This window comes from Aythya ferina (genome assembly GCF_964211825.1).
Source record: "Aythya ferina genome assembly, chromosome: 1".
NCBI lineage: Eukaryota > Metazoa > Chordata > Aves > Anseriformes > Anatidae > Aythya > Aythya ferina.
Genome location: NC_140296.1, coordinates 117,137,184 through 117,152,432, shown reverse-complemented (window position 1 = coordinate 117,152,432; position 15,249 = coordinate 117,137,184). Strand labels below are relative to the sequence as shown.

Here is a 15,249-nt window from a genome sequence, read left to right as displayed (position 1 = left end):
TTTTTGTACATTTCACTGCAAACTGCAAATAGGATATGTAGAGAAATGACAAGAAGATAGGGGTATCAGATTACGGGACCGTTCCCTGTGATTGCAACTTTCCCCCTGAAAAATGCTGTTGGTCCTTTCAGCATAGGACACTTACAGATGGGTGATGGCGGGAGGGAGGGGGAGAAACAAGGCTGATTCAGTGTAACAAGAATGTAGGTGTGTGTATGCCTCTTGTGTGCTGTGATGAAAGAAATCAAATGCAAACCTGAATGAAAGACCTTTTATTGTTTGCCATGTCACTCCTGTGATGCACTGTATAAGAGGTTTTACATGCCTGCCTCTGCAGTAACTCCTCCCTGGTACTCCGGCGGCCTGGCTGCTTGACTAAGATAGAGAAGATCAAATTCAATGCATTTCTTAGTCTGAGGGATTTTAACTTATTTCTCCGAGCAGTGCTTTAGGTACTGATCTACAGCTAAGCTGGGTTGTTCTCATTTGTCCTAACCAATATTAGAGTCTGTGTGATGGGTTCAGGTGAGGTGGGTCACACTGTTGTCACTAAACCAGGAGTAAGTTCTATTCATTGACTTAATACAGCTGTTCCTAAGGGGAGATAGGCTCCCCTGAGCTAGAGGATGGACCTTCAATCTGCTCTCCCATGTACTTGATAAGTACTATAACTATTACTGGGGGTTAGGGGTAAAAAGTGTAGTGACGGTGAGGTTGGTAAAGCCATGGAGGCATGACTAATTTTGTGATTTTAACTATTAAATAACGCTATCTTTGAAGATGCCCCAAAGGGGAAACAAATGTTTATTCAATAGGATGTGAAAACACTCATATTTCCAGTTTCAGCAAAGAGCATAAAATATCCATCTCAAATGGATCTAAATTCATGACCTTTTTTTCCTCACGTAGCCATTAAATCGGTAACTCCTACTTGTGTAGGTGGAGTCCTTTGGGCTCAGGCCTCTGCCTGGTGGGGGCCTGGGGCAGGAAGGTACTCTTGTGCTGGATGCTCATAAATGATGTGAAGACCAGTGAAATCGATGCACCCTTGGCAAATTATGATTTGGAAGCTCATTATCTCTTTGTGAAACTCATTTTCCAGCCTACTGATTAAGCTTATAAAAGCACAGTTTTAATATGCCTCCTGCTCTGTTTTTAATTCCCTGGCTGACAGTAAAGAATATTCTAACCAACTCTCAGGACAATTTATACTATTCTTTTATCTCAATGGCATATTGATCCTGTTGAACATCCCCTCTGCAAAATAATGAACATGCATCTTAAATCCAGTTCATAGAGGTCATGTAGTGAGCTTCATTTTTTTCCTAGGGGGACAGTCTGCGGCTCCATATTCTGATACTGAGTACGGCCTAGGAGGAGCAGGTCAGGATTCTTATATGGCATATCTTTTATGATCTCTTCTTGCTTGTTCTCTCTCCATGATTGGTTTCTTGACACCTGATGCTGTTTGGGCTTTGGAGTTACTTCACATTAAATGCTAGAAAATCAACCTAGTAAATAAAACAGGCACTGTATTGACGGAGGAAGAAGCTCATGGAAGGTGGTCGTAAGTCTGTGTGTGGCCTGAATAAACATGGAAGCTCTGTGCTCATTGTGCTATTGCACTTGCTTACTTGCTGTGTTCTTAAATAAAAGGAGCTCTAAAAAAAAAACACAAAACAAACAAACAAACAAAAAAAGCAAAATAAAAACACCCACACTTGAAAAAAGAATCCCAAGAGAAGCTCTTAGCACCATGTCAACCAAACTCCAAAACAGAAAAACTCTCTCACACCAGGGGAAGGGATAGCCAGAAGGCTTGTGGAGGTTTGCTGGTATGCTAAAGGACATTAAACTCTCATCCTACCTTATGCAGAGATGGCTTTCCTCCTTAGAGAAACCCAGGTGTGTGCACACATGAAGTCAGCAGCAGAATGTATTTGGACAAACACCCCCATTTGCTTCATCTCTTTTCAGACTGTTATTGAACATGAGAAGCAACTGGGGCTGTCTGTGTAATTTTCCACCACTGTGAGCATGGACTCAGTCTCTGAAAAGGAAATAGGCTTCAGGGTTTGCCTCTGGAATAATGGAAAACTCAGGCATGTTTCTTTGCAATGCAAGCTAGACTACCTGTGTTTTTCAAACAAATAATTATTGCCTCACTCACTTTATGCTCTGGAGTCTAACAGGCTCCCAATCATATGAATGAGGCAATCTTTCAGCAACTTAACACTAAACTTGAGAACAGGTGAAATAAGGAAACCACTTAGAGGAAAATAACCTCTCTGTGATGGCCCTTTCTCAGAAATACAAGATTTGCTGTTCAGCACCAGCAAGTGTGTAGGGAACCAGCTGAATGGGAGAATCTGTCCACTCCTCTAAGTACTTAATGGGACACTTATTTCCTTTTGCTAAAGAAAGGCCGGTGACATCTGCATTTAGTTGAAGAAACGAATAGCAGAGAAACAAGGAAGGGCAATGCTGTAAAGCAAGAGAGCCAGATTGATTTTGCTTTCAGGTTGAAAATAGCCTTTCTCATTTGAAAATCTGCAAGCCTCAGTAGAAGAGAAATGGTTGAAGTAGTGAAAGATATTAAATATAATCTAGTTGTCAGAGGAAAGGAATATAGGCTCTGGGTTTTTCTAGAGGGTGGAAATGGGCTCAAAAAGGAGTGTCTTGTGGTTAGAGATAGTAGAGTGTGATGCTTAGAGTTAGTATAACAGTAAAAAGCATGTACATATTTAGAAATGTTGAAACTGCCATGGTCTTCAAAACAAACTGCAAATTGTTTAGACAGTATAAATTTCTATGACTAAAGATGAGATGGAACATGGTAACAATTATTTTTACTTTTGTTCGCTTTGGGGGGTGGGGTGGGGAAATCAAAATTCTCTATGTAATCCAAGAAGTTTAATTCTAAATTTATTTCCATAGTGGGTTTCATCTCTGTTACAGCTAATATGAAAAATATTTTCCAAAAACTCCCCAGTAAATTGAAGTTCACATATGACATGGTGTAGATTGATTCCCCTTGTAGGGGGCCTGCAGATCTAAAACAAAGGCAGAGAAATTATGAAACAAAATATTTTAATGCAAGAAATTGACTGTTTTTAATGCTTTTCTACAACACTTATTTCCTGCTACCAAGCAGTCAGTTTTCCAGAAAGCTGGAGAAGCTGACTGTAGTCTCATGTTTTTATTAATCCCAATTCACGATTTGTTACTACAACCATTTCTTATTTAAGTTTACCTCTGCTGATACTGAAACACGTCGGTCCTTTGATGTATGATGTTGTGCATTGGTATGACTAACAGGGATTTATGTATCCTAGTTCTATGGTCTTTACCCAGATGAGACTCATGCCAGGGTTATTTACAATCTGTTCAGGTCATGTTTTTGCCTTTGGTAAAGCTCTGCATAAACTGGATTTGGGGTCTGTGAGATGTTTCAGTGCAAATGTAATTTCATGATCATTTTTTCCTCACATGTGCTCCCTGTTCTGCTAACAGTTTGCATTTCAGAGACTTAAATTACAGTTGCTTTAGCAAGACAGAAAGGGAACTGGTTAGTTCTCAGGCTGAATATTGTTTGGTTATTTAAAACCTGTACACATTCTCTCTAGATGCCAATAATATAAGTAGACAAGGCTTTTTAAGCCTTGTGTTTCTGTAAGTGTATTTGACTACATCTTGTGAAGAATTTCTCATACAGTATCGATTCTTCTGAATTATTTTTTCCTTGTAGCTACATGAGGTGTTTCTATGTACAGTATGAATGTGTAGTAAACTGCTTGTCTGTTAGCTGGGTTCTGAATTAAATCTGATCTTTCACACTATTACCCGATTTGTTTCCTGAATGTCTTACACCAAGGGGCTTTATACTGAGAAACAGCTAGAAAGGTGTGTAGATTTTTGTTTGCATTTAAAATGAGAAAAACAAAACACCTGGAGGAGGGGCAGAATATGTTCATAGGCCTATGCAGTTTCATCATAAGGAGAGGTGAAAGTACTGGTTTGGGCCTGGGTGGAGAAGAGGTAGATTAGAGGGGATGTAATAGCTGTAAACAGATACTGATATGGTCTACAGAGGAAATGCATGAGAGTGCCTACAAGTATATGTCTATATCCCAAGTATAAACTGACTTCTGTCAGGTTATTTTGTGGGAAGGGTTCGATTGTGTGTCAGCAGAAGTTATGCTTTTAATCATGTACTTTTCCTGAAGGTTTTTGAAACATTTGGTTTTGAGGTATATTGCAGACAAGATACGTGAGTAGATAAGCTAATCATGTGTAAGAGTTCCTCTGATCCTAAACAATGGAAATATGTTTTGGCTGACTTGTTCCCTCTAGAAAGCCTTGTAGGTTGCAGAATTCATTACATGGACCCTCCAGCTATCACTGCGCACTTCCTGAACTTGTTCCTGAAAAGGCTGAGTTTCCCTTAGGAGGGCAATACCTTTAATTTCTTAAATGTGCGTGGGAATTCCATGTGAATTATAGAATTGAAGAATATCTTGTTTTGGAATAGTCTTATTTCTCCTCATGCTTAATAAGTTAGCAGTCTATTTGAGTTTTGTGGAATTCCTTATTAATGGTGAAGTTTTAATGTTGATGTAAGTCTGGCAAAAGAAAATATAGGATATCTCCATAGCTCTATAGAAGAGGATAATTCTGATATCAGTAGTTAAAGGAAAGATTATTTATTTTGCTGATTAATAATAAATATTATTATTCATTTGCCTAAGAGAAATGCAAATCTGGCAGGCTCTTCAAGTTATATCATGGGCAAATCAGCAGCAGAATTTAGCTTACATATGGACTGGTTAAGAGTCTTTGGACCTGTCCCTTTGGAATTTGTTTTCTTCTACTAAGTTTTTCCATTGTGGGTATCAGCAACAAATTTTGAGTGAGTGGGGCTTTCCAAATCCAAAGGAGAGTGGTGGAAAACTGTTTTTCTCCACATCTCTATACAAGGAAAGAGAAAGCTCCTTAGATATTAGTTACTACAACTTGTAATCAGGCTCTGTTCAAAAATTCTCTAAAATCATTGCTTAAAAGAATCATCTCTTCTAATATCAAATAATACATAAAACAAATAGTGAGCTAGACAAAAAGATTTGTGGAATAGGGACGGATTCGGAATTTTTAAGCGAACAAGTGTATTATAGTTGTAATGAGGTACATTTGGAAAGCTACACTTTGCTTTTTACCTGATAAATTCATAGATTTGTTTTATTTGCTCTGGCCAGAATAGCTGTTGGGAATCATTTTGAAGAAAGCTTGCAATAATATTGGATGTTTTACAGAGCAAAAATAATTTCTCTACAAGTGAACTGTGTGAGATCAGAGAATCGAGTAGTCTGGACACATCCCTTTAGGGATTAGTGGTGAAATATTCATTCATTTTTTTTCCTCATGTTAATGAATACAGGGATTTCTTTTTATTTCAATTTGAGAGTAGATAAATAAGGTAAGTTTCCCCAGAGCATGTAGCCACCATTCCTCTGTGCATAGCAGCTGACATGACTGGCTTCTGGGGTGAGTCTAAGTTTGTAAGGACCTGTCCTGCAGTCTTCTTTGTTGTCTCTTTATTGAAGAACATCATCTGCAGCAAGAGAAAGATCAGATGACAGCTGTGATGCTGGCAAGGACTTGTTTGTGTGTGCATCCCTGTGTAGGGAAGCAACCAAAATGTAGTGGAAGTTGTAGTGGCTGACAGTGGAAATGGAGAGAAATTGCAGAGGGTGTCGTAAGATGATTTGATGTTTTTAATAAACTCATCTGAAGGCCAAAAGGCAAGGGATAACTTTTGATTTTATAGCTGTCTTAAACTGAGATTCTTGTTTCAGAAATCTACTCAAGGGTAAGACCGTGCTATAGCACTCTTGTTTGTGAAAGTGATATTACATTGAGATACTTCATTGTGGATGTGTGAGATGAGGTATCAAACCTGTCTAAACACTTAATATGAAGTAAAAGACATGCCATTGATGCACATCCCTTGGTTTATCTTTTTCTTAGTCCAAGGCTGTTCTAGTCCTTGCTATATTGCGCTATTTATATTGTAAGGTTGGATTTATTTTTTTTTTTTTGAGTCCGCTCATAGCCAAACCACTGCTAATGTTATAGAGTATGTCTGAAAAAAAGACTAGAAACTTCTGTCTGCTTGGTTAGGGAGCAGCACTGGGCTCTCCCCGCTGGGTTTGGAGCAGCCAGGAGTGATCTGCCATTCTCAAGTGCACAGAGGATGAGGATTGTGCGTGAGGGGGTTTGCTGCTCAAGGGGAAATCTGCTTTCCTGCTTTGCTGCCTTGGTAGCGCATTTCTGTAGGGCAGGGAAGCCAATGTGTTAGGCCACCACTATGGCTACTCTTTGGGGCTGGCCAGGGTTGCCACAGATGTGCTCAGAATTACTTTGATGTCTACCAGGAGTTGGCCTAAGTGAAGGCATGGCAAAGGGAGGGCTTCTCTGTTCCAAAAACCATGCTAAGCACCAAAAAGTCCAGGCATCTCCAAAGCTTTCTCTGTGGTGCCAAAACCTATAGACTATGGTTTTACCTGACTAAAGGTGTAATGAAATCTTCCAGGCAGAGAAGGCTGTAACAAAAACTGAAGGGAGGAGGGAGCAAAAGGAGGCAGGAGGGAGAAGAAAACTAATGCAACAGAAGGGAGTTAAACACCTCCCTCTGCCCCCCCTCTAAGTCTCAGAGATCGGGGAGTAGATGTTATGAAGCAGGTTCTGTTTCTAGCAGCTTGATCTTGCCTTTGTATGCAGTTGGCTTTGTGTGCATTGATGTACTGTTTGTAATTATCATTCTGTTGACACCTGTATTCATAATGACACCCCCATATCACATTTTCATCTCAGTGTGAAATGTCGCTCTTTTTGCTTTTGTTTTGTTCGGTACTATGAATTTAGCCTAGAATTGAAAAAAACTAGGCACTTCTCACAACACACAACGGGACATTGATAACCTTGCAGCTTAGTTACTGATCCTATCTCACTGCTTCCATCTGTCTCCTTCCTCCCACCCCTCTTTTTAAGCAGACAAGGTTTTCCCTCAACAAGCTGATGACAGAATAATTTCTTCAGGTTGATTGTTTGCCCCACATGGACCTCTGGAGATCTTCATACAAGTGGAGAGAAGCAGATCAAAAGGCTGTAAGAAAAAAAAGGACTGAAAAAAGCCACCATAAAGATCCTGCTCAGGTTTCAGTCTGGTGATGAACAGACTTGTAAAGTATTCTGAGACCTGTCAAATTTTCCCATCTAAAATCCAGACCTATTTTAAAAAGAATTTTCATAATGAGTGTCTCTTTTCCCCCACCAGCAGGCTCAGAGTGTTTTCTGAAAAAGTTCTACAGGGCAGAGAAGTTGAACACTTGATCACATGCAGGAGCACAGGATAGATGGAGTACAGCTGACTCAACAGCTACAGGGGATTTGGGTAAGTGCCCACCATGTCAGCCAACTAGAACTTTTTAAAATATTGGTAAATGTCAAATTATTTGTAATTTACAAAAAAAAAGTTGTCGCTTTAACACTTGCCTGACAAGTTTAATCTCACTGGAAAGTCTCAGATGAAGTTGGTTGGGAAAGAGGTCTTTAGGGAACAGCTAATGAAAACAAGAAGGCAAATTAGCATCCAATATGAGAAGATGTTTTTCTCAATTTATCTTTTACCTAAATGTACCCAGACCAGACCCACACTATTAATGTGAGGGGAGGAAGGTTAAAAACCCCTTGTAGTGCTGAGGTTTCCAATGTATGTCAAACCCGCTCGCTTTGCTTTCAGGAGGAAAACAATCAATTGCTTGAGGGAGACAATGTTATCCAAGTTGTGGTGTCAGTGTGCCTGTTCCCACAATCATTACATTGATGGAAGAAAATTTTGATAAGCGAGACTTATCTGGTTCCCACTGCAATATAATGAAATGGGTTTGCTGATTGGAAATGACATTGTCTCCAGTCACAAAGCAGACTGGATGTGATAATTGCACCACCTTTCATTATTTTTTAAAGTATTAATAATGACGATATATTCTTGAGTAAAAATAGCAGGGATTTGAAATCAAGTCTTCAGTTAAGCTGATGAACTGATACGATCCAAATAGACATAGTTATTCTAATTGCTGTGTGTACTGTGAGAGGAAACTTTATCATGGTCTAAGAGCAGCAGCAGAAGGGACTATTGGCCCTGCTTGTGTGCTTTTGATCAAAGAAGTTTTTTTTATTAGTGTGTGATGTTTTGTTTTCTTTCAGCTAGGTCTTGAGCGGTATCCCTCAGGCTTGATTTAGACGCTGGCTTGAGAATTATTTCAAACCTAGCTGTAAGTCGAAAATGGCTAAGAGAGGGACTCAAAATGCAGTGAAAAGAACATCCATAAGCAAATCTTTCATAATAAAAAGTATTTTCTTTTTAAATGTAAGCTTCAGAACAATAAGTGCTCTCTGATTTCAAGTGCTTATGAAACTCGTGGTTCTCTATACTTGCTTAGATCAAGATATTAGCAGCATTATTTACCCTGTATTTGCTTAACTTTTAAGGATCTGATAAGGCTGCACCATGCTACAGCAGTATTCTACAGCTTTACTGCACAATTTCTGTTTCTAAAAGTCAGGAAAGTGAAGTCATCCCGATAGCATAAACTGTTGCTGCTTTTTGTCGGTGAAGTCTTATTTTAATGGTAACTTTTCAAGCAGCAAACAGATGGCTGCAGTATAATCTACTTGCTAGTGACATCAAGCATTATTTACTGAAGATTTATATTTATATTGCTCTCTTCAAAAGCGTAAAAAGAGTAATTAAGTAGAATGATACTCATTTAGATCTTCATTTGCCCATGTGACTGCAAGGCTCTGGGGGCAGGCAATAGGATTAAGAGTGTTTCATCTGTAGATCGGTGTTTCTTGAATCCAGACCATGGTTAGAGGCAACTGAAGGCCATTATCATGCGATGACTCTTCAGTGGCCTATATCAAATGATTTGATGGTCTCTGTAAATTTGCTAGCTGATGGAACCCCCATAATGATCAGTGGTCTGAAAAGGAAATGGGTAGCCTGAACGTGCATGTGCTGAATGTCTTTTAGCCTAGAAACAACCTGTTCATTCCAGGATTTAGGCTGGTCTCTGTTTGCCCATACTGGGGACCCTGCTCAACCATTGCTTGTGTATTTGTCTGAGATGATCCTGGGCTTGCTTTAGTCTCTTACTGATTTTCAAATTGCAGCATCTCTGCTAAAAGTGAAAGAGGAGCACAATGTGGAACAGGTGCAAGAACAAAATCAGTCAATTTTTCTCAATATTCAGAGTAATTAACCAATGACTCAAACTCTGTAGTCATTGTGTTCATTGCAGATACTTCTGTTACCAGTCTGTAGGTGAGTGCTGTGTGCCTGGTGGTAATGTGATGGTCCTTGTTTTGTAATCAGTCTGTTTTGACTATGGAACTTCTTGTTCATAATGTGCTGTGACCAAAGTGAGAAATCCAAAATGACTTCAATTTTATGATACTAGTCAGATATGCAGTGACTTTAATAGGAAGTACGTTTTCAGTTATATTCTTGGATTTTCATGTTGAATCTAACTCTGTGCAAAGTTGCACTAAGAATCTAACTTCGAACTCACAAAATTAAGGAGAAGTGTAGAGCAAAGTGCAAAATATTAGATTTTGAATTTTAATAATGAAAAGGAGGTCTTGTTTTGTCAAGGGCTTCCATATCTGGGTTAAAATTATCTTTTTTTGAGATGACAGCAATAGTCTTCAAATCCTGTACTGAATTTGCTTTCTTTCTCAGTCTCCTTTTGATGTCATTTTTTTTTCTTATGCAGTAGACAATGTAAAGAGTCTGAAAGTGAGAAGAGAATTTTTAAATTTAATTTGATTTTTTTTAAATTCCTGTCTGAAGATATGACCATTAATAACTTGCTTCAGACCAATTCTCCTCTCAAATCTGCTCTCAGTGATGGCGATCTGCACTTCATATCCGTGTGAATGTCCTGTGGGAAACAATGATTATTCTTGCAGGTTGGGAGAATAGCATAGAAATCTTTCCTGTGTGGCTCAGGGTGTGATTTCTTTTTTTTTTGAATTTTTATATCTGAAACTTTTATTTATTTATTTATTTATTTTTTCCACATCTTATTGAAGAATCCAAAAATCATGGCATCAAACATTTCAAACAAATTTTGATTTTTTTTAGCTTGCCTATCAGATGTTTAATATTTAGGTACTTTTCTTATATGATACAATGAGCATTACTTGGAAAACACTAGTGTTCTCAAAGGCCTTAGGTTGTTGAAACAAATGTCTGAAGGAGTTTTAGCAATATCTTTGAAATGCAGGAATGAAGATCTAAGTAGCCTATTCAGATGATCTGTGTGGGAGGAAAAAACCTGTGTGTTCTGGTTATATTTAAGTAAAATCAAACTGTTTTTTAAGCATAGCTACAATAAAAACAGTATGGAATGGGGTGGGAGAAAGGTAACTCATTTGTATTTCACTAGTGGATGTAGGAAACAACTAGAGTAACTCTCATGCTTGGCACAGAATAACAGGTCAACAGTTTGATCCATGTTTTCAACAAGTGGATCTACTAACTCAGTGTATGCCTTGTTCAAAAACAGTTATTTTAAAATGCTTTAACTGTTTCGCTTCTAGTCTCATATCTCCTTGGAAGGTATTGTGCTACTTTGTATGAGTCTCTTGGAAATATTTAATGTAGGCATATTCTTCATTTGATCGCTGTTTCTATTTATACCTTGTAAATATGTAGTGAGTTTCTATTCAGACTACACTACAATGTCATTGAGATTTTAACACCTCAAAATATTCATAATAATTAAAATAATGTACTTTAGCATACACTGTTACAACAAATCCTTGGTTACACTGAGATGCAGAAGCAAGTGCAGCAGCAAGATGGACATGAACCAAAAAGACAAGGAACTCATCTGTCTTGAGATGACTATGAGAAATAGAATGCATTCAACAATATAACTTAAAAATATTTTTGAGTAAAAGCAATAATTTTTCTATTCCATTACTTGTAGAGACCTAATGTATGTTGCTAGAAACCATTTAGGCAGTTACTAGATCTGTATGAAAATACTTGTAAATGGAACTCTTCTTCCACTAGCTTTATTATGCACTTATCACATCTATAATTTTCTTTCAGGATTTTTCATTATTCCCATTAACTATTCTTTTTGAAAGACTTACTCTGTCAAGAGGCATAAATATCACCATATTATTTTGCAGCACTGCCACACCCCATAAATGGAAAATTAAGAACTAGCAGTAGGTTATAAACTGTTGTTATATACGATGAATATTTGAAATAAATAATGTGCTCAGGTCAGAACTAGCTTACAAATGAATTTCAGTAAAAAAATGAAGGGCTGAATCAGTAGTAAATGCTGTTGACAATGGAAAATTTTTGAAGATCATTCTGAAGAGGATGAATAAACAAGAGAATGAAATGTCAGGTAATGAAAGAGGAATGAAGTTGGAATTTAGGCAGGTCACCATTCCACAGAATTTCTAAATTGAATGCAAAATAGATTTTCTTCGAATTGTAGACATCTTTACTTTAAAATTTTGTGAAGATTTTCTAACATGGCAACTTGTGTGAAAGTAGAGACAAGGACTTTGTAAAATAATTGAATTGAGTAATGCATATTGAAACTATTACCTCTTTTTACTCTTCAGTGATACACAACACAGAACAGCAAGACTTGCAATTATGACTGTGCAAATATAAATATATACACACACACACATGTATATATAATCTTCAGTTCATCAGAGACTCATACTCTGGCTACTTCAGCATTCTGAAAGCTTAGTGTCATTTTATTACATTGAAACCCAAATACATTGGGCAATTTTTCCACAGCACTGGTGGTTTTAGAAATCTACATGATCCACAATCTCTCAATCTCTGAAATAATTTAATGAACTATGTTTGGTAACTCTTGAAATCCCTGTCTTTTTGTCTGTAGTTGTCCTTTAAATCTGTTCTACTGTGAATACTTGAGAGAGTTGTCATGTGAATTTCTTTTGGTGTTGATTGAAGTCCTGCACACAGACTTTACCTCCATCCCCAAGGTAATGAAAACAACTGTTCACTTGCTAAATAAAAAATATTAATCCTTGTTTTGAAGATATTCTTAGGTGGATGGGTGGAGGCAGAAACATTTGGAAGTGAAATCATTTAAGGGACTATGAAAGGATTTTCTTAGGTGGTTTGGAGATTTTGGTGAGTCCAGGCACTATATTGAATGCCATAAAACATAGTAAATCATGTAAGCACGGAAGATCCTTGATGATGCTCAGCAGAGAAAAGTGGAGAATGAAGTCTGAAGAAAACAGAAGAGTACTTTGGGTACATTAATTGAAACCTAGAGTATGTTTTTCAGCTAGGAGTTCCGTAGGAAGGATCACTTTTCCCTTGCTGTGTGTGTTGGTGTCTTTGGGATCATGAAAATGTCTTTTTAAGAGCCAAATATGACTGCTGCTTGCTGGACCAGAGAAGCATGCTGTTTTGGAAAGCACCTAGAATTGTATACCTCAAAAATGGCTCCAAGAACTCCGTGCCTTTATAAGAGGAATTAAAAAAGGGCAAACGTGAATCTTTCACATAGGCATGTTGACTGATGGATTGTAAACTGCCCTATTCCTGACACTTGTTTTACTTTTTCTTGTGGAGGTTTTTTCATTTCATGTGTGTACAGACAAGAAATACCATTTTGATGAAACTTTATGATTTTTTATTCAGATGAAATTTAGCATTTTTGATTGAGAAATTGCTAGAGACATTTAAGAGCAAGTAGAATGAGCAAACACATCTACCTTGATTCATACTGAAGTAAATGGATAGGTGAAGTTGACTTCTTGGGTGTTTTTCTAGTCCTGCATTCTCTCACAAGAAATAACAATAATAATAGTAAAGGCACATTACTACTTATTTAACTGAAATCAGCAGGAGTCAGCCCAACTGGTGGTGTAGAATCTGCATGATGATCCATCTGCAGATGAGTGAGTAGTTGGGGAGCAAGTTAGACGTAAGCGGCGGTGTTAAAATCTGACTTGCTCTGAATGCAGCTAGAGAACTAATGCTATAAATACTTAATGTCTTAATTCAGTTTTGGTCCTTAGCAATCATCTCTCCTTCCTCTGAAACACAGCAGCAGTCAAGTTTAATAATTAAAATTTTAGAATTTACTTATAAGCTCTGCTTTTCATCTAAAATAATAGCTAAGCTACAGCTTTGTCAGTGTCATCTTTCATTAAATTTTTTTCAAATGGCTTTTTTTTTTTTTTTTTTTTTTGGTAGCAAAAAATACTGTAGCAGTTAGAAAATTGAAGTCAGATTTAGATCTTAGTAAATTGCCCTTGATTTATACTGTTGTAACAGACATCAGAAACTAGCTCACATAGAACAGAACAGTAATAACCACTTTATCCAAGTATCTGTTGTACATGCAGAGGTGAGGCTCCAGTACACTGGAGAAATGTCAGTTTTCCAAACTAAAAACATTTCTTTCAAAATAGTTTGAATCTTCTTGGGTTAAAAAAACAAAACAACACAACTTATTCTGAGGAAAGGGTAAGGAGTTCATAAAAATGCAGAGGTTTCATAGCAAACCAGTTCAGAATTTTAATTTCTTTTTTACTCCTAATTCTTCATCAGCATTAGCTGTGTGTGCTGTTAACCTCCACAGAAGTCTAACTGAAAAAGAACAGAGGGTCAAAGAGTCATTTCATTTAGCTTTTTATCCCCCTGAAACTAAAAGGAGGTTGCTATAGGTCACACTTGGATCGGGAAGTAGTGCAGGTGTTACATAGTGAAATTGCTTTTGGATAGGATAGCAGAAGTTGCACCTGACTTATAAAGAAGAGAATAGTTCCAGTTGGATGGGATATAGAAAGGCCAAGTCTCAGTGGCAGCATGCATGCTTACAAAGGCCCTGGTGTTTTCCTTTTTTTTTTTTTTTTTTTTTTTTTTTTAAATCCCAGGTACTCCCAAGCAGAACTGTGTAGGAATGAATGGCTAGACTCCCCTGGTGATATACGGACATCTCTTTGGCTTCCTTAGATAGATTGTGACTCACTGCTTTGTTCTTGCTGGTTTGTTTGCTGCCAAGGAACATTTGGGAGTGTTGTGCGTGGGTCCCTTTCTCAATGCAGGACTTAAATCCCAGGTTTATTTTCCAGGAACCCAGTTTGAAAATTAGGGGAAGCCTTTGCATTAATATGAGTAGGCTTTAGCTCAGGCCACTGTACTTGCACAAATGATCCATTTACAAGAGCTGGGGTTTGTCTCAAATATTCTTTCCCTGAGCCAGCTTTTTCCATGCCTGCGTGGAGGTGGTGTTTTGTCTGTGGAGTTGATGAATGTTCTTCGTCCTTTTGGAGAAAGGTGGTGATTGGTGTCCCTAGCTGTGGTGTTAGAGGAAGCAAACCTCCTAAAACTCTCTCAGAATTGCTTAGTTCCTGTGTATGAAAAGAGTATTGGTGAATCTGAGTTCCAGACCAGCATGGATTTTATGATCATTTAAGAAAAAAAGAAAAGCAAAAAAAAACAACCAAGCAATAAGACTTAGGTTTGTGGACAAAATCCTTGATATTTGATATTCTGGGATATTTTTGACAGATGTGTGAATCAGATGTTTTTTTCATTTTGCTAAATATCATAGGTATTACACCTTGGAGGTTTCCTCCCAGGAAGAGTAATTACTCGAGACATTAAAAATTCATGCATTCTGACCTTCTAGTCTGGTTGTCAGGTATGATTCAAGTAGATGTAATTTCTATGCCAACTCTGTACATGAGCTCAATACAATTGTATGCATGCTTCATAGAACAGATTTTTGGCAATTAGATATGGACTGATTTCATTCGAAGACCTTGAGCCTGAGAAGTGTTCAACAAGCCATTTATCCATACAGTTTTCAAGGACTTGGCTGAAATAAAACTATTGTTCTGTTTAATTTATCTTTCTCAATGGCTTTTTTACATTGAATTTTTTTTTTTTTAAAAAACACCCTGCATTTAAATACGTAAGCACTTTTCTAATCTATCAATATATTTTAGGGAAGGTTTTCCTTTTTATACCATCCTTTAGTATCTCTTTTGCCACAAGTTATGACTAAAATCTGTAGAAGTTAATAGAAATTATTCATTATTCAGAAGTAGAGAAATGGGCCCAGCTGCCTGTGGCCTCTTTCCCATACATTTGTG

The 15,249-nt window shown here is 37.6% G+C and overlaps 1 protein-coding gene across 11 annotated transcripts in view; it reads left to right on the top strand.

Annotated features, from left to right (window-relative positions):
• The window catches only part of ZPLD1 (zona pellucida like domain containing 1), a 103,243-nt gene that overhangs the window by 65,379 nt on the left and 22,615 nt on the right, over window positions 1-15,249 (top strand). For 2 of the 11 annotated variants that reach the window (XM_084508624.1, XM_084508630.1), the window contains exons 4-5: window positions 7,096-7,164; window positions 7,334-7,450. The exons of 2 other annotated variants lie outside the window; for them this stretch is intronic. Coding sequence is in view for 1 of the 9 variants with exons in the window: in XM_084508628.1 (XP_084364754.1) it covers window positions 14,765-14,795 (31 nt within the window). In the remaining 8 variants the exon portion in view is untranslated. Of the gene's footprint in view, window positions 1-7,095; window positions 7,165-7,333; window positions 7,451-12,008; window positions 12,115-14,705; window positions 14,796-15,249 lie in introns of all 11 variants that reach the window. 7 more of the 11 variants (XM_084508621.1, XM_084508626.1, XM_084508629.1 and 4 more) reach the window with 5 other exon arrangements.